The sequence below is a fragment of the Osmia bicornis genome, chromosome 10 (assembly GCF_907164935.1).
Source record: "Osmia bicornis bicornis chromosome 10, iOsmBic2.1, whole genome shotgun sequence".
NCBI classification, from domain to species: domain Eukaryota; kingdom Metazoa; phylum Arthropoda; class Insecta; order Hymenoptera; family Megachilidae; genus Osmia; species Osmia bicornis.
This window is the reverse complement of record NC_060225.1, coordinates 7649717-7671316: the sequence shown is the minus strand read 5'-3', so window position 1 is coordinate 7671316 and position 21600 is coordinate 7649717. Positions and strand designations below refer to the sequence as shown.

Sequence of the window (21600 nt, the reverse complement as noted above, 5' to 3'; positions counted from 1 at the left end):
GTTTGCCTCTCTTCTTACCCTTTTCCTCCCGGTATCGCGATGAAAAACCTGAAAGAATTTGGAAACTTGGATTTCCAGGGAAACCAGTGTGTTCGATCATCCGAATCTTTATCGCGTTTAGGAAAACGAAGCGATCGCCGACCACGAAAAAGGACAAAGGTGCCAAGGATACCCGGTAGATCGAGCCAAGACGAGAATAAGAACGGAAAAGGGACAAGATCCTAGATACCCCCCACCAAACGCAGAGGTGGTCCACGGAACCGCCTCCGCGATCTACCATCCAACGTTCGGTGCGTGTGCCAGACGCGTGCTCGCCGTTTCTGCCTCTTTCGTGGACCAACCTGCCTGCTTGTTCTCCGAACGAACCACCGCAGACTCCACCGATCCGCGTCCCCGTGTCTCTTCTAGTCAGTCAGCCATCGGAGTTTCCGCGCGCGGCCGTGTCTTCGTCTTCGAAGGTGGACCAAGTCTAGCGGCGAGATCGAGATCGAATACCATTCTATCTTTTTCCTCGCGAATCGTTCGAATCGTTAACCGTGTAGTGCGGGTTTACATTTCGGTAACAGTCGCTTGAGAATCCTCTCAAACCCGCGCGCACGATAAGGAACCTTGATGGTCGGCTGGTGAATGTGCGCGATCAACGATCAGTGATCAACCAAAGGATCATCAATCGAGATGGAAACTCGTCACGCTAACGGTATACCGTCGGCGACGGAAACGGAGGCTGGACCATCGAACGGCGAGCAATGCAGCGGTTCCAGCAACTCGCTGGACGACGCAGTGGGCAAACTACTTCAAGGTTTGCTAAACTTTCTCTCTCTCTGTCTCTCCGTTTCGTAAGATTCGTTAAATCGTGCTGTTTGCCTGCACTTCTGCACGTTGCATTTACGAATCTCTATCGCAGATAAAGGGGAGAAGAGAGAGCAACGCATCGAAGCGAAGCGATGAAAGGGCAAAGATAAAGAGCGTAAAGGATTTCCTATCTCGGTTTTCTCGGTTCTCTCGATTGCTCGAATCACGCGTCCAAGAAGGACACTTTAATTGGCGCCGAAAGTCGGCTTCGGTGGCTGGCTTCGTAGATTTATCCCCGCGATACCCCAGCCGAACGGAGGGGAAGGCGGAATGTAGGACCGCGGAAAGACGATTTCGAGGAAGATTCGAGTGGCAGGTGCTGCGAACAGAGCGAAACCGCTGAACGTTTGCCACCGACGCTAATTATGTTAGTACGAAATTAAATCCGAGACATCGGCTCGCGCGACCGTAGCCACGGGAATATGGCGAAAGGTGGGGACCGAGAAGAAGTAACGGGAGCTCGGCATGATTTACGAGGCTGCGTCTCGTTGAAATTTCGCGTACTTACTTAGGTCCTCTGAACGTTTCGAAAGACGAACCTTTGATATTTTATTTTCTTTCTCTCGTAAATCATCCCCTCGAAAATTTCTTCCTTGTACCGCGTTAAAGAAAAAATCGAATCGAACAGACTGCTTCCCTTGGTCCATCGATTTCGCCCTGTTGGTAGATGCTAAACAGGCGACGCGAATGCGATTTCACGGTGAAACGGGATCGATGAATTCGCGTGGCGACCAAGCAACCGTTCCCGTCACTCATCGACCACTGAAGCTGTCGATGCGTTCAACGAGCTTCTTTCGTTAACGAGACTATCGTGATGCTAACGAGCAGATTTGTACGGAAGTTAATGTAGCAAGAGTCGACGACAGATCGGCATTGACGAACGCAACGCGCCGAAACACACCGGTTCATTCAGCGGGCTACAACCCCTTATTGTCAACTGCGCTTTCTCGCTTTCTCCTTCTCTCTTTCTTAATCTCCTTCTCAGTTGGTATCGTTCGCGTTTCGCAAAGGTACGAAATTTCTTCATCAAACCGGCTTCCACCCTGTTTCATCAACGCGCGATTAAATGACTCGTCTAGGAGGAGCAGAACTCACTTGTCCCCAAGTCATTTTTCGCGCGAAATTTTTTCTATTTCCGTCGCTTTCTAGGGTGCAAGCCCTTTCCGCGTTTCCATGGAAAATATTCTGCTTTCGGTATCGAAGAAGGCGTTCGCGGAGGACCTCGAACGGACGTTAAAAGAGCCGACAGAGAGACCGCTTCGGTGAACCGTGTCTCTATGGTAATTAGCTGAACCTACGAAACTTACAGTCTCCCTGTTTCCTACATGTTTCTGATGACACTTCGCCACGTGAACCCTTCTTCCCTTTAACCTTTTTTCGACTTTCTTTCCCCCATTCTATCTTCGATCGAAGAGTAGAATGATTCGAGAGACAGAGAAAGGGCACGCGTTTTACGTGTAAACCTTTTTCGAACGCGACCGACTTTACGGGGATACAGGTGTCGCGTCTTATCTACACCGTTCCTTTACGATCTAATTCCGTGGCGAGATAGGCTACGCGACACATCCGGTGACAGTGTATGCACCCGGACTGCTTGTTACCGTTTCCTCTCTTTCATATCTCTGGCTAACGCTTCGAGTCTGTACGGTTTGTCTACGCGCGACGCAGAGGAGAGAAGACGGATAACGCTTCGAAAAGATCCTAAATGTCTGTTCAATTGTCAGGTTACGACTGGACCTTGCTTCCGGTCACTTCTCGCGCCGGAGGACGAAGGAGCGCTCACGTGAAACGTCCGATGAACGCGTTCATGGTTTGGGCCCAAGCGGCGAGACGCAGGTTGGCTGATCAATACCCTCAGCTTCACAATGCCGAGTTATCCAAGACGCTTGGAAAATTGTGGAGGTACTTGTAAAATTTCTTATCGTTCGACTACGATAAGCCGTCGCATTGGAAACTAACCGGCGTCGATCTAACAGAATTCTGAGCGACGGTGAGAAGCAACCGTTCATCGAGGAAGCTGAGAGACTGAGGAACGCGCACAAAAAACAGCATCCGCATTACAAGGTGACTGTCGTCTAGATACTTTGAGGTATTACATTCCTACGCTTCGACTGTTAGACAGGTACGACATTAAAACGATACTCCGACAATTGCAGTATCAACCGCGGCGACGGAAACCGAAACCGGAAGAGCAAATGGGCATCGTGATGCATCGGACTACACTTTCGTCTTCGGCCACTTCGCTCGACTCTGCCAACTCGTCCGACTGCACGTACCCTCGTCTCTATCCACCGGAAACCGGCATGAAAACGTACGACAGACCGAGTTACCACGACACCAAAACCACCTACGATCTCTCCAGGTCTTCCTGGCCGAACGACTCGGCCAAGTACCCGATGGATCATCCGACGGACAAACCGTACGACGGTACGAGATACGAGGCGAGCGTGGCCAAAAGCTACGTCGAGTCGAAGTGTTACGAGACCGTGAAATACCACGACGTGTCCACCGTACCAAAGTATCACGAGCCGATTCCGAAATACTCGGAACTGCAGGCGAAAGCTTACGATTTGCCAAAGTACCCGGACAGCTTGAAATACGCGGCCGATGTTACGAACCCGACGAAACCATACGCCTGTCTACACAGCCAATATTACTCAGCCCCGTGTACAGAAGGGTACACCGTGCACGAGGAGAACGATTATCAAACGCAACCGGTATCGAGCCATTCATTTTATCCGTACATTTCCGCGTCCATGGCCCAACCGCCCTACTACATGGGACCTAGGTAGAATTTTCTCCTTTCTTTCTTTTCGCAACTTTCTAGGAAAAGGAGATCTACCAGGAATGATTGAATCGCTTCGTAACTTTTTCTTCTTTCTTTCTTCCTTTGGTTATATTTATTTTTGAATAAACACTTTGGCGATCGAATAAATAGCCTGCACGGTGAATACTTTGATCAACAAAGCTACAAGTGTTTAGTTAGTATACTTGCTGTTACTTGCTATCTGTTACAATTCAACTACTAACAGATTATCCTTCCTTTTCAATAATTCACTGTTCGGTAAATATTCGAAGAGGATAGAAATAAAAATCGGGACTAAGACGCTAAAATTGTGCGCCACTGTCGTACCAGACGAACAAATTCTTCCTACGATGAATTTCTTCCTCAAAAAAAAGGAAAAAAACTAAAACCTAAAAATTAGTTAATAAAAAAGAAGGAGTATACAAGGATTAATATCAGTTTCGAAGACAATTTCACATTTCGCTGTAAACGTCGCGATTTATCACGGCAGCTAATTCTCTTATTTGATCTCTGTTGGCGTGCATAAACGCTTGCGCGATCCATATCATGTCGGCCAGTATCTCGTCGTTTTTCTCATCCATGGCAACATCTTCGCAAAGTTGAGGATTGAATCTATAGTATGGGACGCCGATCATGGAACACCAGTTTCTAGCACGATCGACGACTCTTCCATCGGTAGCGGTCGCTTGATCCACCAGCAGGTCCGCCAGAATCGATATTCCCATGGCAAGCTTCGCAGTACCCCATATACTTTCTGGTATAAATGTATCTATGTCTTTCAGCTGAGTAGTTGGCGGAAGACCGGTGCCAAGAGAAACCACCAGAGACAAGGGCACCGCATCTTGTTCCCGACCAGTTGCCTTTAACGCGAGATTGTACTCGTGGATTTCGGTCATGGCGTCCAACGTTGGATTGTTCGCTATCAATCCACCGTCGAGAAATTTTCCAAATGATTTAAAGTAAGTGGGAGCCGCGCCGGTTGCGCGTGCCACGTGCCAAACTAATTGTTCGTTCGGCGGCGAAAGCGTAATGGATGTCGAGCTCGCTATTGGAATTTTTAGCAACGTACTAGGAGATTCGTAGTTGCGGAATAAATAAAGATCGACGGGCTTCTTATCGGCCAACACGCCCGTGATCATTATCTTTGGTTTTTCGATATCGGACATCACCGTTTCGGCTCCGAGACTATCCTTCAACACCCTCTCTAAATCTTCGCTGTTGTACGGTCGCATTCCGACAAAAGCTTCCTCCTTGATACGAAAGTAAAGCGCTTGACATTCGCGCAGAGACTTGCCTAACGCGAGACCAAGAGCCAGAATTCCACCCGTCGAAGTACCCGCGATCCAGTCGAAACAATCTACGACGGGTTTACCGAGCACCGATTCGATTTCCAACAGCATTTGTACCAGAACTAAACCACGAATCCCTCCTCCGTCTAGACAAAGAAGTCGACCGCCTTTGATTCGTTTGTTTCCTTGCGTAGCCATTTTATCCATACCAGATACGTGAAGCATTTGGTCTAAGATGGTTCGTGGATGGACCTTCGGTGTTTGTCGCGGAGCGATACCGTCAAAGCTCTCGCTCAACTTGCATCCCAAATTGCAATTGGTCATCTCCGGTGGGCAACGCTGAGCACCAACCGCGTTTAATACGTACAGAATTCTTTGTCCCTCGCTGCTGTCGATATTCACTCGATGCCGTGGCGATTCCGACTTCCAATTCCTCGCGTCGATGTCCGCTCCGAAACCTATCAGACTTTGAACGATGGCCAACGTACCTTCTGACACTGCTAAATGCAACGGAGTGTTACCATCCTTGTCGACGATATTCACGGAAGCCATATGACTCAGGAGGGCCACCACGCACGGTAAGCGTTTTCTCATCGCCATAATATGCAAGGCGGTTCGACCATCGAAATTTAATGCATCTATGTCGCAATTACTTTCGATCAGAGCATTGATCACCTCTCTGCTCAACGACCAATGCAACGGCGTGCCACCAAATTTCATATCCTCGGCGTGAAGTACGTTCGGCTTACTGTGTAGAAAGTCACCCACGTAACTCGGACTAGAAGGTTCACCCTCGGATGCAGGAATGTTTACGTCCGCCCCGATCAATAAAAGAGCTTTAACGCATTCAGGTTTATTATTTAGGCACGCAACATGTAACGGCGTGTGACCATTACAGTTTCGACTGTTCAGACTATTTGGAAGATCTCCTCCGAGGGCTAGAATTATTTCTTTGGTAGACGTTGCCGCGAAATGGTACACGGTATTCGCATTGTTATCCAAATGTTCCAGGGAACTTTTCGCTTCTATCAGCATCTGTACCGTGCGCAGATTATTACTTTGTACCGCGACTTGCAACGGAGATACCCCTGATTCGATATCACCGCTGTTTAACTGGCTGTTCACGGCGGTATGGGCGAAAGCATTGCAAAGAGCAAAGTGAGCTGCCAAGTGTGCCAATGTCCAACTGGGATGTTGTACCAGGGTGTCGCATAATTTTTGTATCTTACTCACGTTACACATCTGCAAAAATAAATCATTATCAGTATCTGTTCTATTGTTTTTTACCCCTCTGTTTAAAAAAATCCTAAAAGGTTACCTCGCGACAAATCTGAACCAATACTGGAACCTTATCTTTGTAAATGATGAAGTGTCCTTCTGCCTGTGATTTGTCCACGGACCGAAATAAACTATATATATATATAAATTGATAAATTTTTACGTTATTCACTGTCTTTAATATAGAAGTAACTTATATATAAAAGAACATACCTATACGCTTGATGTAACGTTTCTGTACAAGGTCTATGAAGAACGATCTCATACTTTTCCAGATGTCGTTCTCCTGGAGCGTAAAGTACAATGCCATCCTCTCGACAAAGAATATGTCGATTACTATAATTTTCAGGTTTAACCTCTAGGACAAGATTTGGCGATACGTCCGAAGACATGATATTTCGGAAAACGTTACTAGCTATTGTTCCCAACCACGCCATTGTAAATGATTTAGGTTATATGTAGATGAAAACGGCAATCGTACGTTTTAACTGACTACCAGCCAGTTCGAAAGATCGAATAAATCATATATACAATATATGTGACAAACATTTCCTGGTAAATGTTATCATGACGTGACATCGATGTCACAAAAAATAAAACCGGGAATCCTTCATAAACACAAACTTAGCAGCTGATCGTAGGTGAAGCACGGCAGTGACAGCGTGACAGTGGTATTACATCTACGGATTTACGTAAACAAAAGTTTTGTAACAGTCTTACCAACGTATTGATCACTGCTGCCAAAAATAGGGCAAAAATGGCTGCATGAAGCCTTATAAGATAAAACGTATTTAGTAGGTAGTAGAGAAAGAAGAGTACAATGCTTAGTGTCGCTTGATGATGCCGCGACGCGTGAGTGTGACGCCATCAAATGTTTCATCTGGCAATGATTCCAATGCATACAAATTACGGAATTAAATATTTCTGAGAACTAATGCTCAATACACCGATCGGAAATTCGATCCCTGCGCCATCTGCTCGAAAACGGCGGAAACTACTCGACAATATTATCGACTAATCGAAGTTTAATATGACATCGATAGTACTGTAATCGATACGGAGATTCGATTTAAAAATATCGAATTAATCGATATTTCGATAGAACAAATAATTTAGAGTTAGTTTATTTAATTATTATGCAAAAATTAAATCAATTATAAACGTAGATCTATGATTCAATTATCCAAAAGATACAATTTCTTGGGTAATTGTAAATTTTAGGAATTACAGATCTTCAAGAACTTGTGAATGCATGTCATTTTTTGAAAGATAATACTTGTAGAGATGTTACATTTTATCCAGTTTAAAATACTCCATCTGATTTCATGTTTAATGTAATAAACAAGAACAAAAGATGTTCCTTTGAATTAATATGTAAAAGCATAAATTTGTGACGTCCATCCTTGTATATTATCTTATGTATATAAGTATACAATGTATACCGTATGTAACATGCATATTATAGACTCATATATGTATATTTACAAGTATATTGTTCGCAAGCCATGCTTGCACTCTCGTTGATGCAGTGTGCATATACATAGATGTAACGTACATACATAGTGATGAAGCGTAGACGACAGATCGATAGAAGAGAAAGATCGTGGTCACGGGGTACATGGTACATGGGGTATGGAAAAGGAAAGTAAAATAACGAGACAGTAGAGAGGGAGTGAAATGGACATTAGGTGGGTGCGAGTGGTTGCGTGGTTGTCGGGGTGCTGAGTGACAAGGGTGGGCGGAGCGGGCGGAGTGGGCGGCAATGGTCAGGCGGTGAGCATAAAGAGGATAGGATAATATCGGTTCGCGATCTCCGCGGTAGCTTCAAGTTCGCCGCTTTAATACCGGCAGATCTACGATGTAGTTATGCCGAAGAAAAGTACAAGGCATGTGAGAGAGTCGGGGTTAACGAGAAGTTCACATCATAAAAACAGCAATCCTGGAATAGCACCGGAGTCGAAAACGAAACACTTTCGAAGCGTTCGCATTGGTCTTACGAACGGCAAGCGTTGGCTTTCTCTTAAGAAGCGCTTAGGTCTGTCAACGGATGAAGATGTTGCAGTTTATTTACTTGATCTTGCTGAATCTGCATCCAGGTATGTTCGAGTAAATCGTTCAATAAATAGGATTTATTTTTCGTTGGATGCAATTCAAGCATATTCGCTTTAATATTAACATTCCATTTCTGTTGTAAAAATATTTTAATTAAAATTGAAATCGATCTTATTGTTAAAAAATACAGCTTCTCCTGTACTGTACCTAAATTTTCCCTCGAATCGCCATATTGTGTAGTTGGTGCTAGGGGATGAAAGTAATCGATTATTATTTATTCAGTAGAAACACTGTTGCAGATGATATCGACTGCACTGATTTTCGTTAATTTTAATTTTTGAATTAAACACGAATTTATCGTTATGACAGAAATATTGGATATATTTTACTATAAACAAGAAACATATTTAGGTAAATTGATTTTTTTGCAGCTGTTGCACCTGTGTTAGTAACATTTTTTGATTTATGTTAATTTTCTTAATTGGATTTTCCTTAATTGTCTGTATATTTCTGTTTGAAAGGCACAACACCAAGTGCAATGAAGAAGAAGAAAGGGAAATGGATCAGGATGAGGGGGATAAAGCTGAAACGATGTCGAATGAAAATTTGATAGAAGATACAAGGGAATCTCTACGTAGGAGCTTGAGGAAACAAAATAGTGGAACAGTACCAGAGTCTGAGGCACCCTCTGTTGATCTAGCCCAATCCAAATTGTCAGATGACATTGAATTGCGTGTTCTACGTAGTGCAAGATCCAAACATCATAAAAATAAAGCTAAGCATCACAAAGATAAACGGAAAAAGAAGAGACATCTTAAAACAGTTGATCCTGTTTCACCGGTAGAAACTGTTAATAGACTATCTAGTGATGTAGCATCAGAAGATGAGGAACAAATTTCTATTAAGACAGATAATTCTAGATTACTTGGTGATATAGATGTCAAGTCAAATTTAAAAAATAGTCTTCGCGCTTCTAAGAAGACCACAGAATCTGTAATGGCAAAGACTGAACACATAGATAGTATAGAGTTTATAGAAAATGTAAATACTAATAAAAGTGTAGTTTACCATGAAATGACAAATGTTGTGGAAAAGATTACAATGGATAATGATAAAAAGGAATATTCAAAGTCTAATAATTTAACAACATCTCCTATTACTCAAAGCATTGAAAATGAAACAGAACAAATCACGAATTTAACATCCAGCACAGATTTTCATGTTGATCCCAATGAGACCAAGGGTGAAGATAATGTCTCAAGTGGTATTCGGCGTGATGATCAACACGAACTTGTTAATACAAATTCTTATGATTCAAATATTAATACAAATACGGTTCAAGAAGTCGAAGATCGAAAATTGAAAAGGAGACGAAAACGATTGAAGTATGATATCGAAGACGAAAACGATGAAAATATAAAAGATGATTCATCTGAGGATATTATAGATGATTCTGTACACAAACACCGAAGAAAAAGGCACAAACATACCAATGAACATAAAAATCGTAAGCATCACGATGTACGGAAAGCGCCACAGGATGGGATAATTATGCAGGAAGATAAGAACATTTGTTCTGTAGCAAATGATACAATGGCTGTTATGGTTGAGAAGCTTCAAACTGAAACGAACGTTGAAAATTCGATGTCTGAGCCTCAGAGATTAGCCATTAAAATAAAACTTTGCCAGGAGTGCAATAATCGTCATTTGCAAGATGCTTGCCCATTAAATATGCCTCAATATACAATTCCCGATTCAATATCGTATGAAGATTGGTTAGATAAGCAAAAAGAAAATATTGAAGTTTTAAAGGCTATCAAATCGGATGATCCTATGTCTGAAGGATATGGGAAGATAACAGACGATAACACAGAGTCTGATGATGATTCTATGTTGAATGAACATTGCAAAACGAAAGCAAAGGCTCAGAAAGAGGAGAAGCAATTAATTCTAGATGCAGATCGACCATTGTATGCCAGAGATTCTTTGCCTGAATGTTTTGAGTTAAAAATCACTAATTCGGAACACGGGCTCGGAATATACGCGAAAAATTCTGTTCCGATGCATGTTAAACTAGGTCCTCTTGTTGGGAGGCCAGTTAAGGAAATGGATATTCCTGACGATTTCCCGATGAGACATATTTGGGAGGTAAAATCAATGCAATATTTCTTATATTTGTATGCATAAATTATAGTTACATCGACCGATATCTATTGCGTGATAAAGGAGTATATTCTTTTTTTTTTTTAGATAGATAATAATGGTAAAACTTTGTACATAAGTACCACTGATCCATTAAAAAGTAATTGGATTCGTTATATTAGACCGGCTGACACGAAAGAGGAAAGAAGCGTAGCTGTAATTACAAAACAAGGAGAATTGCATCTTGTTACCACCCAAAACATTGTAACAGGAATGGAATTGACATATTGGGTAGATTCTCAGTCTTCAGGATGGACACGAAAAAATAAAGTAGACAAAACGAGTATGGTATCATCTTTTTTAGTTTCAACATTGATAGTGAATGTTACAAAGAGAGTAATCGAACATTCACTTATGTTTTAAGTAAAAAATTTGTCATTTCTTTATTTCATTTTGCTTTGTCTAGATTGCGGGGGATGTAATTTAAACTTTGCCCATCCGATATACTATCGTTTGCACTGTTGCATCTTTCACGACACCAATTACAGTCTGACCATAAGAAAATATCATTGTAAGGTAGGGAAGAATTAAATACCTGCGTTTTTCGAGGATTTCACGATTAAATATGTACACGTTTACTATGTATCGTCTAGGTATGCGGAGCTGCTGTTTTAGGTAAAGATAACATAATGAAACACGCTGCAGAATTACACGCGGGTCGTGGGGCATATCAGTGCCAGTATTGCAAGAAATTTTTTTTACGATTGAATTACCTCGAGATGCATCGAACTTATGGGTGCGCATATAATCCACAACGTTCGAGACCACTCTGTGATTTTTGTGGGCGTAAATTCTGTCAGCCACAGAAATTGAAAGTGCATATCAAACGGATGCATAGTGGTAAGAGTTTACCCATTCTAACATTTCAATTCTCAGTATTCAACTCAAATTGTAATTTTGACAAATATATATATGAACATTCAGACATGTCCGAGGTACTCCGGGAGTTTCAGTGTAAACTTTGTCTGAAACTTCTTGGTTCCCGCGCGGCGCTCCAACGACATATGAAGGAAGTTCATCATAAAGATGTCGTTGGCGCCGCAACTTGTGATCGATGTGGAAAAATGTTTCAGAATAAGAGTAACTTAAAGATACACATGTTAACGCATAGTGGAGTGAAACCGTTCAAGTAAGATTTCAATATCGTTACTTTTGTTCTTCAACGAATACAATAAAAATTACTTATATTTTCTTTGATTTTCAGATGCAAAGAAAGTAGTTGCAAAGCAGCTTTTACCACGAAGCAATGTTTACAATTTCATTATAAGAAAGTACATGGTCTTACGGAAGAAATGATGCCAAAAATTGAACGATCTGTTGCATACACTTTCGATGCATATAGCGGTGGACTTATCGAAGACGTTGGTCGTGGAAAGACTCCGCGACCAAGTAAACGAATTTCTCAGGTATGTTTCCGAACAAAATGTGCTTTATCTTATAATCAGTAAACTGACCTTTGAATTACACTATTTGTCTTATGACATTTTCAGCAGGATGATAATAGCAACGAAACATCTTTAGACGATAGTAACTCGAAACATGACTTAAAAACAGAGACACCAAACAGTTCCACTCATTCGACTATTATCGAGTTTGGAACAAGTTCTGTGTCTAAATACAAAATGGAGCATAATCCAAGAATTTCCACGCCATCGCTTCCAATGAGCGTATCGGCATCGAGCAGTTTCGAAACAACAGTGGAGAATATTCGAACAGAGACAGACCTTTACGGTACTTCTAGATTACAAAGTAAAGGCAGTAAAAAGTGGCTCGGAGAGTTTAATCCTCCGATTACTTCGGATTCAACCATAGTATCTAACACGATCTCGCATTTATCGTCAAATATCGTTACTGGGAGTACTTATGATTTTGAAGAGAGTAGAAAAGAAATCGATGATAAAGTTACGTCATCGACTAGTACAACTAGAGTGCAAGGAATTATGGAGAATAGTAAGTTAGGACTTAGTGTTTATAGAAGAACTGAAAGTGCGAGTGCTAGTTTGTTAGTCGAAGCAGCCCTTGATGCTGCTGAAAGAGATATAGGAGCGGTAACCAGTCCGATATTGGAGGACAACGACCGTGATACAAATCTTTATTCGATCTCCAGTCAGCTACATTCTCCGTTACCTCAAAGATCACCGAATCACTTGGATTCCTACATACAGCAACAAGAAGAACTTATATCACCCGCGCCTACACCGGACAATCGAAATACACCGCCCACGCATTTACACGTTGATTATCAACTGCACCGACCTGTTGATTATATCGGTACACCAAGGACACATAATATCGATCAGTATTTACACCATGAGGAGATGCCACGAGTTTCTTCGCCGAACAGTTACATTCACATGCAACAGGAAGATTTAGTGTCACCTTCGGCCACGCCAAATCCGCGCTATCAAGGTGTACATCATCATCATCACCACCATCACCACCATCATCATCATCAAATTCCCACAGATAATTTGTCCAGTGACGAAGGTGATTCCGTTGCCCAAAATCTCAGCCTTTCCGTAAAAGAAAAGGCAATGCAACTAGATCTTTCGACGTCGTATAAATATGACTCTCTCGATCAAGATTTTACGAGGGAAAGGTCGAGTTTCGAGCCCCTCGTTCTTAATGGAGAGCTCCAAGGTTTGGACATGTCTGCCAGAGGATTTCATCATGGATTTGGTGTTCAATTACCAAACTCAAGATATCATCATCATCATTTGTACGAAATTACGGAAAGACAGAGCGTTGATCTTAGCAGGACTGGTGGTTATTCGATATCGTCACCCACTTCTCTTTCTGTAACTGCTCAGATATCTTCCGGTCCTTCTGTCGCTGTGGCAGCTCCTCTGCCACCGTCTTCAGCACCACCTCCGCCTCCTCCTCCTCCACCACCACCACCGCCTCCACCTCCAGCTCCTCCACCTCCTCCTCCACCGCCTCCACTACCACCTTCATCATCTTATTCTCATAGTGACGTTTTGAGAGTCGTTAGTCTAGATCTTACTCCCGGTGGACGGCACACTGTCGATCTCACTCTTTCGAGATCTCATCATTTACACGGATCCGGAGCTCGCGTAATAACCAGTCCTCAATCCACAGCTTCCGGTAATCCACACATCGTACCTGATGCGGTGGACGGACGAATTTTATCTTCCCCTCCTCCACCGCCTCCTTTGTCAGGATATAATCCGAGTTATCCTGTGAGTCCTGCACCGTATCATCCACCTAGACCAGGTTATCATCATTACTCTGGTTATTACTAGAGTAATTCATCATTCATTCTCCTCAAACGTTTGCAATACTTTCAATTATTTTTGCTCTGATTTATTTGTTTAGTTTCTTCTTTTATATGTACTTTCTTGAAATAGTCTCTTCCGTGTAGTGCATTATTTTTCTTGAAAATCCATTACAGGTCCTCTGTGAACTAATTACAGAACGTGGTTTTCTTTTTTTGGATACACGCAAAGAGAGAATCCAAATTTAAACGTTTTTAAAACCGCTCGTAGAACCTCACCTTTCGGATTAAAGTACAATCCTCAAACAGAGATGCGCACAAACATTAGAAGGTAGAATGTGAATGCCGAAAATTGTATAGCAAAATGTGATGTGTATCTTTTATTTTTGGAGTGAATATTATTTTTTTAAACTATTTATGAACAAAATTGTAGGAGAAAATTTGTTGGGCGATTACAGGTACGATACGTAATTAGAAGAACCAATTAATTTTTCGTCTTTTCCAAAAACGTTGTAAATCGTGGTTTTAATTAGTCGTGACAATTCTCGGTTCAGGGAGAAAAATCAATCGAGTTGCCTAATGATAGCTGTAAGTGAAATCTGCATAGTGATAATGAAACTTAAATGTTCATTTTTATTCTAGTCATATTATACTCGTTTCAAAGTATTAATTGTAAATTATACTGTAATGTTGCGGAGATTGCAAATGAATCGTTTGCTATAAAAGTTGCAATTCTTTTTTTTTTTTAAGCAGGAAGAGTCATAGATTAAGATTGACAATGATGAAATCAATTTCATTTGCAAAATCTACAACTAGGCGCACATTGCTTTTAATCCTTTTTTGATTTCTTTTTTTATGAACTGTTTATAAGAACCAAAGAACAAGGTATCGTAAAATCTTTGTGCCAAAATAAGATATTCATCATTGTACGTATGTTTTTAATATAAACCTACCGATTATTTTGTATTGCGTAAGAATATTTGTAGTGCTAATGATTAGTAGCTAAAGTATAGAGCACAGTAAGTATGTGTGCATGTTCCGCGTGTGTGGATGCGTTTTATGCAGGTGTGTGTGTATATACGAATGTATATTATACGCAGGTATGTAAATAAGTCGATAGATGTGTATACGTGTTGCACATCCTTTTAGGTAATGAAACGACGAGTTTTTTAATTGCTTTAATTCTGATCACTTTTTTACGTATTTTTATTATTAATGCTTTTTTTATATTTTATATTATGTTTCCGTCATTTAGGGCTTCCCATTTCTTATTAGATCAGTTAAAGGTTTTGTTTTTGTTGTTTTTTCTTTCTTGTTTAAAATGAGAGTATTATAAATAAACGCGAAAATAATAAATTTCCCTTCTTGTTCGACTATTCATGTATTGCTAGCTATAATTATAAAAAAACTTCAAACAACAATGTTCACAAGTACAAACATTACATGGATTACATTTGTATCGAATTTCATAATATAGCAAACAAGATTAATAGAATAAAATATAAAGATAATAATATCACCAAAGAGTTTCAATTCTTTTTTCGTCATATTTGTATTTTATTATCATATCAAAGAAAATGGTATTGAGCGAAACAGATTATCCCAAAAGAAAATTTCTTTTCCGAAAAATAAAGAAATTTAGAACTATAGCAATTCTCCAAAGCACAATTTGTTTTAAACCTTAAAACCAACAATGAAATTATTGTATGTGATATTAGTAGAACTGAATTTTGCTAAGAACGATAATCTTTGAACCTACGTCGGGGCTAAAGGATCGATGGATCCTTCCAAAGAAAAGAATCAGAATAAAAAAATAGTGTTTGCTCGAAAAATTGATTTTACTACTTTATGTTAACCGAATCGTAGCTCTCAGCTCGATATCGTTTTCTAAAAATTATCATCTGATAAATGTTTAGAAAACGATATCGATTACCGGGTCACACCACGTGGAGGTGGCTACGATCGTGACCCACCTAAAACAAAAAAATTCTCAAAAAGAGACAACATTAGATACCAATTAAAACGATAAAATGTTGAAACAGAAATTTCAGCAATAATTTAGAAAATAACAATTGAACAACAAAATCACCCCTAAAATCATAAAATCCCCCAAAACGGATAACATAAAATCACAATTTCAGTAATGAAATGCTGAAATGGAAGATATAATTAACATGATAATTTTAATAAGAATTACGAAAAGAACAATTCAACAACAAAATTCTGAAACGGAAAATATAATTAACACCACAATTTCGATTATGAAATGCTGAAATGGAAAATATAATTAACATGATAATTTTAATAAGAATTACGAAAAGAACAATTCAACAACAAAATTCTGAAACGGAAAATATAATTAACACCACAATTTCGATTATGAAATGCTGAAATGGAAAATATAATTAACATGATAATTTTAATAAGAATTACGAAAAGAACAATTCAACAACAAAATTCTGAAACGGAAAATATAATTAACACCACAATTTCGATTACCATTGAAATGGTAGAAGCTGAAAACAGAAAATATAATTACCCTTGCACTCTCAGAAATATTTAATAAAAGAAACGAGAATACGAATATGTGATACGAGAACATAAGATATGATTTACATATGAGATCAATAAGAATAGAATAATTTCCTGAAATAAAATAGTAATCTCCATAAAACTATAAAACCCCCCAAAACATACAACATAAAATAAAAATTTAAACAATACAATCTTGAAATAGAAAATAAAATTAACATCCTAATATCAGAAACAATTGAGAAAATAATAATAATTTAACAATAAAATGCTGAAATAGAAAATATAATTAACATCATAATTTCAGTAACAATTAACAAAATAACAATTGAACAACAAAATGCTGTAATAGAAAAGATGATTATTATATACATGAGGAGAATAATTTCCTGAAATAAAATAGTGACCTCCCTAAAATCACAAAACCCCCCAAAACAAACAAAATAACAATTCAACAATAAAATGCTGAAATAGAAAATATAATTAACATCATAATTTCGATTACAATTGAAATGAAAAATGCAGAGAACAGAAAATATAATTACCATTACAATCTCAGAGATATTTAATAAAATGAGAACTCACCCAGGCTATGTTTTAAATAAATTGAACCTATTTAAAATGAGAACATGAAATATAGTAGATCGGCAAATCAATAAGAAAAGAATAATTTATTTCAATAAAGTAATAAAAAAAAAGGAAATAGGGGAAATAAAAACGCAAGTTGACCAATCAATGAGCTGGCTGTTGAACTCGTAAAATTTCGAATTTAATATGTTCTCGACGATATGTGCAAAAGGATCATACAAAAAAAACTAAAAAATGAAAAAACAAATTAGCGAGCATAGTGACAGAATGACTGTCCATCCGAAGATGGAGTGCCATTAGTAGTTCCCCTCTTCTGGGCAAATTTTGCCGGGGCTCTTCAGCATATAGCCTCTTCTTTCTTCGGCAATAGCCTCACAAAAATCACTCGCGAAAATTTTACGTTTGCTCAGACATTTGTAAAAACGTAACACGTAAACGAGCAACGATCCCTTGAATCGCTACTCGCATACCTGCACAATTTTTGCAAATGTCCAAGCACAAAACACTTTTTAATTTCACTTCACTTCACTTCACTGCACTTTCACTTTAATACTTCATTTTTGTAATCGGGTCTAGTACCACGACTACGACTTACAAACTAATAAGGCTTGGCCTTGAAAAAATCAAGAGAGAATGCTAAATTAATTAATTAATCAACTAATTAATTTGCATTTTCATTTTTCCTCTTGATTTTTTAATTTCCAACCCCAGATACAAGCTTCTCACGTATTAGAGGAGAATACGAAGAGAAACATGAAAGCTTGCTCTGGCCCTGCCTACTTATAAACTAAACTCAGTCACACCAGAAGTAAACTACCTGCCTGCCTATCGCTATATTTAAAAAAGGGCAAAAATCATTCTCACAAAAATTCACTCCACGGTTCTCATTCTACCACCCGGGTGCAAAAAAGCCTACTCCTAGAGAGAACGTCCCGGGACGCCTCCGACACCCGAGTTCAATTCAACATTCACACTCTAATAATTTCATACCTTTTTGCTGAAATCGACTGACAAATAATAGTGAACATTATGCTAAAGTAACACATCTCATTTTCGTATTCTATTGAATATGTAATGTAAAAATTTTTCAATTTATTCTTGATAAGTATTTGGTAATGTTGTAGTAAGTTAAGGTTGTTAATAAACGATACAAATCCCACATCCTAACCACACACACACATGTGGAACTTATATCGTGGTTCACTATTGGTTCACTACTTTTGTCAGTCGCCAAAATATATTATACTTAAAACTAAACCTTGTCCACCGCCCTCCACCCACGCGAGTACATCTAAGTACCCGAATGAGCTTTGGGCATAAAAATGAACAAGGCCAAGGTATTTGCACCTACCAGTTTTCTTCATGTGTGCTGAAATGCCTAAGCTAAAACGTATGATTAGTAAAAACTAAAGATGATATTCTCACTTTATTAAAAGTAAGAATATCGGCGAAATTTCACGGCTGCGATTTAGTATATGGGCTGGCCCCCCCAGGGGGGTGGAGTATATAGTCGGATAGCTTGGAGGATAACCGCGAAAGAAAGACAGAGTAATTGGGGGTAAAAAGATATGCGTAACGCGGTGTGAGGTAAGTCGAAGACGAGAGCGAATAGAGAAGATAGCGATGAAATAAACGTTTCTACCAAACTATTTTAATAAAAGTGACTCGACTTTGCAAATATAAAGCTTGAAGAGCAAATACAGAAAAGTAAAATTGAGCAACTATGACGTAAAACATGGTGCACTGCTAATATCAGCTGGCAACGGAGGTTCTTAGGCCCCCTGAACTTGCGCTCGACGCTACATACCACCCACCCCGCCTGGACGTCGTAACGCCAGGACAGGATGCACCCCTTCGCTAAGAGCGCTACCCGCCCGTCCAACACGTTGCATCCAACGGTGTCAGATTGACGGACACCCCTAGTATAGACAAAAGGACTACAGTTTAGAATATGGTAACATATTTTCATATGTTCCGTATTCTAAAGCTGCGCCTGCAAAGGCCTAGTAATGCATGGGTTTATCTCCCATGAGATGGTGTTTCACGGTCTTATGCCGCGGAATCCTTGTAACTAATTTCATTAAATAAATAAAATATTGGATTGAGTTTAAAAACCAAAAGGATTCCCACCGAATACTAGTCAGTGCATTGTCATATTTACTCACGCATTAGAAATTTTTCGCAACACTAATTAAAATAGAAAATCCTGATCTAAAAACATGACTAGTACATAAACATCGAACGGGCTAATATTTCACTATACCGGGGTATGCGGGTGGATAAATGATTATGTGATAGAGTTCGTGAGGCTGAAGTGTGAATGATGAGTGTTTAGGATCGAGAACCGTGAACTTGACAGAATGAAATTGAAGTATGAACGAAGAGCTTTCTACAATGCTTGAAGAGCAAATACTGAAAAGCAAAATAGAGCAAGTATGACGCTAACATGGTGCACTTCTAATATAGGGCTGGCAAGGGAGGTTCTTAGGCCCCCTGAACTTGCGTTCGACGCTACCACCACCCACCCCGCCTAGGATAGGATGCACCCCTTCGCTAAGAGCGCTACCCGCCCGTCCAACACGTTGCATCCAACGTGTCAGATTGACGGACGCCCATAGTATAGACAAAAGGCTGCAGTTTACAATATGTAACATATGGTCGTGCGCCACATTCTAAAGCTGCGCCTGAAAAGGCCTAGTAATGCATGGTTTTATCTCCCATGAGATGGTTTCACGGTCTTATGCCGCGGAATCCTTGTAACTACTTTGATTAATTAAATAAAATATTGAGTTCAAAAACCAAAAGGATTCCCACCCTATACTCGTAAGTGCATCGTCATACTTTCTCTCGCGTTATTTTTCGCAACACTAATTAAAATAGAAAATACTGATCTAGCAACATGACTAAAGGGGAGCTTTAAATTATGCTTGAAGAGCAAATATTGAAAAGCAAAATTAAGCAAATATGACTCCACATGCGTCCACTGCTAATATCAGCTGGCAACGAAGGTTCTTAGGCCCCCTAGTTCATACGCCAGACGCTACATACCACCCATCCCGCCTGTTTAAGGCACCTGGCCGCAATGGCACTTGGCCATTAAGGCAGGATGCACCCCTTCGCTAATAGCGCTACCCACCCATCGAACACGTTGCATCCAACGTGTCCGAGTGGTGGACGCTAATAGTATAGGCAAAAGGACTTTAAGACAGCTTAGCGTATGGAGTGCGACATACTTAAATGTCCCGTACTCTATGGCTGTGCCTGCAAAGGCCTAGTAATGCATGGTTTTATCTCCCATGAGGTGGTGTTCACGGTCTTATGCCGCGGAATCCTTGTAACTAATTTTATCACATAAAAACCAAAAGGATTCCCACCGAATACTAGTCAGTGTATAGTCATATTTACTCTCGCGTTGGAAATTTTTCGCAACACTAATTAAAATAGAAAATCCTAATCTAGAAACATGTCTGGTACATTAATATCTAACGGGGTAATATTTCACTACACAAAGGTATGCAGGTGGATAAATGGTTATGAGACAGAGTTCGTGAGGTCGAGAACCGTGAACGTGACAGAATGAATTTCAAGTTCGAAAAGGGAACTTTATACAATGCTTGAAGAGCAAATACTGAAAAGAAAAATTGAGCAACTATGACACTAACATGGTGCACTGCTAATATCAGCTGGCAACGGAGGTTCTTAGGCCCCCTGAACTTGCGCTCGACGCTACATACCACCCACCCCGCCTGGACGTCGTAACGCCAGGACAGAATGCACCCCTTCGCTAAGAGCGCTACCCGCCCGTCCAACACGTTGCATCCAACGGTGTCAGATTGACGGACGCCCATAGTATAGACAAAAGGACTACAGTTTAGAATATGGTAACATATTTTCATATGTTCCATATTCTAAAGCTGCGCCTGCAAAGGCCTAGTAATGCATGGGTTTATCTCCCATGAGATGGTGTTTCACGGTCTTATGCCGCGGAATCCTTGTAACTAATTTCATTATATAAATAAAATATTGGATTGAGTTTAAAAACCAAAAGGATTCCCACCGAATACTAGTCAGTGCATTGTCATATTTACTCTCGCGTTGGAAATTTTTCGCAACACTAATTAAAATAGAAAATTTAACGGGCTAATATTTCACTATACTGGGGTATGCGGGTGGATAAATGATTATGTGATAGAGTTCGTGAGGGTGAAGTGTGAATGATGAGTGTTTAGGGTCGAGAACCATGAACGTGACAGAATGAATTTCATGTACGAAAGAAGAACTAATACTCAAAAGCAAAATAGAGCAACTATGACGCAAAAACGGTGCACTTCTAATATCAGCTGGCAACGGAGGTTCTTAGGCCCCCTGAACTTGCGCTCGACGCTACATACCACCCACCCCGCCTAGAACAGGGTGCACCCCTTCGCTAAGAGCGCTACCCGCCCGTCCAACACGTTGCATCCAACGGTGTCAGATTGACGGACGCCCATAGTATAGACAAAAGGCTGCAGTTTATCAAATGGAAGATTTGGTACTCCGCCACATTCTAAATCTGCGCCTTGAAAGGCCTAGTAATGCATGGTTTTATCTCCCATGAGATGGTGTTCACGGTCTTATGCCGCGGAATCCTTGTAACTAATTTGATTAATTAAATAAAACATTGAGTTTAAAAACAAAAAGGATTCCCACCGAGTACTAGTAAGTGCATCGTCATTGTTACTCTCGCGTTATTTTTCGCAACACTAATTAAAATAGAGAATCCTGAT

General features: G+C 40.1%; 3 protein-coding genes across 5 annotated transcripts; 2 read left to right on the top strand and 1 right to left on the bottom strand.

Moving 5' to 3' along the window:
* Positions 1 to 258: 258 nt before the first annotated feature.
* On the top strand, positions 259 to 3657 carry LOC114875564 (transcription factor sox-2-like). Of its 2 annotated transcripts, none has more exons than XM_029185970.2 (4): positions 259 to 799; positions 2577 to 2754; positions 2829 to 2916; positions 3009 to 3657. In XM_029185970.2, exons 1-4 carry the CDS (start codon positions 676 to 678, stop codon positions 3642 to 3644), a joined length of 1026 nt encoding a protein of 341 aa, XP_029041803.1. In that variant the 5' UTR covers positions 259 to 675; the 3' UTR covers positions 3645 to 3657. The 2 variants fall into 2 exon arrangements, with proteins under 2 accessions (XP_029041803.1, XP_029041804.1); XM_029185971.2 differs by lacking the exon at positions 259 to 799 and adding an exon at positions 1259 to 1284.
* Positions 3658 to 3729: 72 nt separating this feature from the next.
* On the bottom strand, positions 3730 to 7196 carry LOC114875563 (85/88 kDa calcium-independent phospholipase A2). Its single transcript, XM_046287366.1, has 3 exons — positions 6439 to 7196; positions 6266 to 6356; positions 3730 to 6189 (listed from the first exon to the last, which is right to left on the bottom strand). Exons 1-3 carry the CDS (start codon positions 6660 to 6662, stop codon positions 4111 to 4113), a joined length of 2394 nt encoding a protein of 797 aa, XP_046143322.1. The 5' UTR covers positions 6663 to 7196; the 3' UTR covers positions 3730 to 4110.
* A 492-nt stretch (positions 7197 to 7688) lies between these two features.
* LOC114875566 lies at positions 7689 to 15233 on the top strand. 2 transcript variants are annotated; one of them, XM_029185974.2, is made up of 8 exons: positions 7689 to 8321; positions 8799 to 10425; positions 10528 to 10762; positions 10886 to 10995; positions 11073 to 11319; positions 11404 to 11608; positions 11684 to 11885; positions 11973 to 15233. In XM_029185974.2, exons 1-8 carry the CDS (start codon positions 8092 to 8094, stop codon positions 13740 to 13742), a joined length of 4626 nt encoding a protein of 1541 aa, XP_029041807.2. In that variant the 5' UTR covers positions 7689 to 8091; the 3' UTR covers positions 13743 to 15233. The 2 variants fall into 2 exon arrangements, with proteins under 2 accessions (XP_029041807.2, XP_029041806.2); XM_029185973.2 differs by having other exon boundaries at positions 7690 to 8321; positions 11970 to 15233.
* Positions 15234 to 21600: the final 6367 nt, after the last annotated feature.

Coding starts and splice junctions, on each gene's coding strand:
- LOC114875566 (XM_029185973.2), top strand. CDS start 8,092: ATGCCGAAGAAAAGTACAAGGCATGTGAGAGAGTCGGGGTTAACGAGA. Junction 10,996..11,072: donor TAAGAAAATATCATTGTAAG/GTAGGGAAGAAT, acceptor TGTATCGTCTAG/GTATGCGGAGCTGCTGTTTT. Junction 11,886..11,969: donor CAAGTAAACGAATTTCTCAG/GTATGTTTCCGA, acceptor TGACATTTTCAG/CAGGATGATAATAGCAACGA.
- LOC114875564 (XM_029185970.2), top strand. CDS start 676: ATGGAAACTCGTCACGCTAACGGTATACCGTCGGCGACGGAAACGGAG. Junction 2,755..2,828: donor ACGCTTGGAAAATTGTGGAG/GTACTTGTAAAA, acceptor TCGATCTAACAG/AATTCTGAGCGACGGTGAGA. Junction 2,917..3,008: donor AACAGCATCCGCATTACAAG/GTGACTGTCGTC, acceptor CGACAATTGCAG/TATCAACCGCGGCGACGGAA.
- LOC114875563 (XM_046287366.1), bottom strand. CDS start 6,662: ATGGCGTGGTTGGGAACAATAGCTAGTAACGTTTTCCGAAATATCATG. Junction 6,357..6,438: donor ACGTTACATCAAGCGTATAG/GTATGTTCTTTT, acceptor ATATATATATAG/TTTATTTCGGTCCGTGGACA. Junction 6,190..6,265: donor TGGTTCAGATTTGTCGCGAG/GTAACCTTTTAG, acceptor TTATTTTTGCAG/ATGTGTAACGTGAGTAAGAT.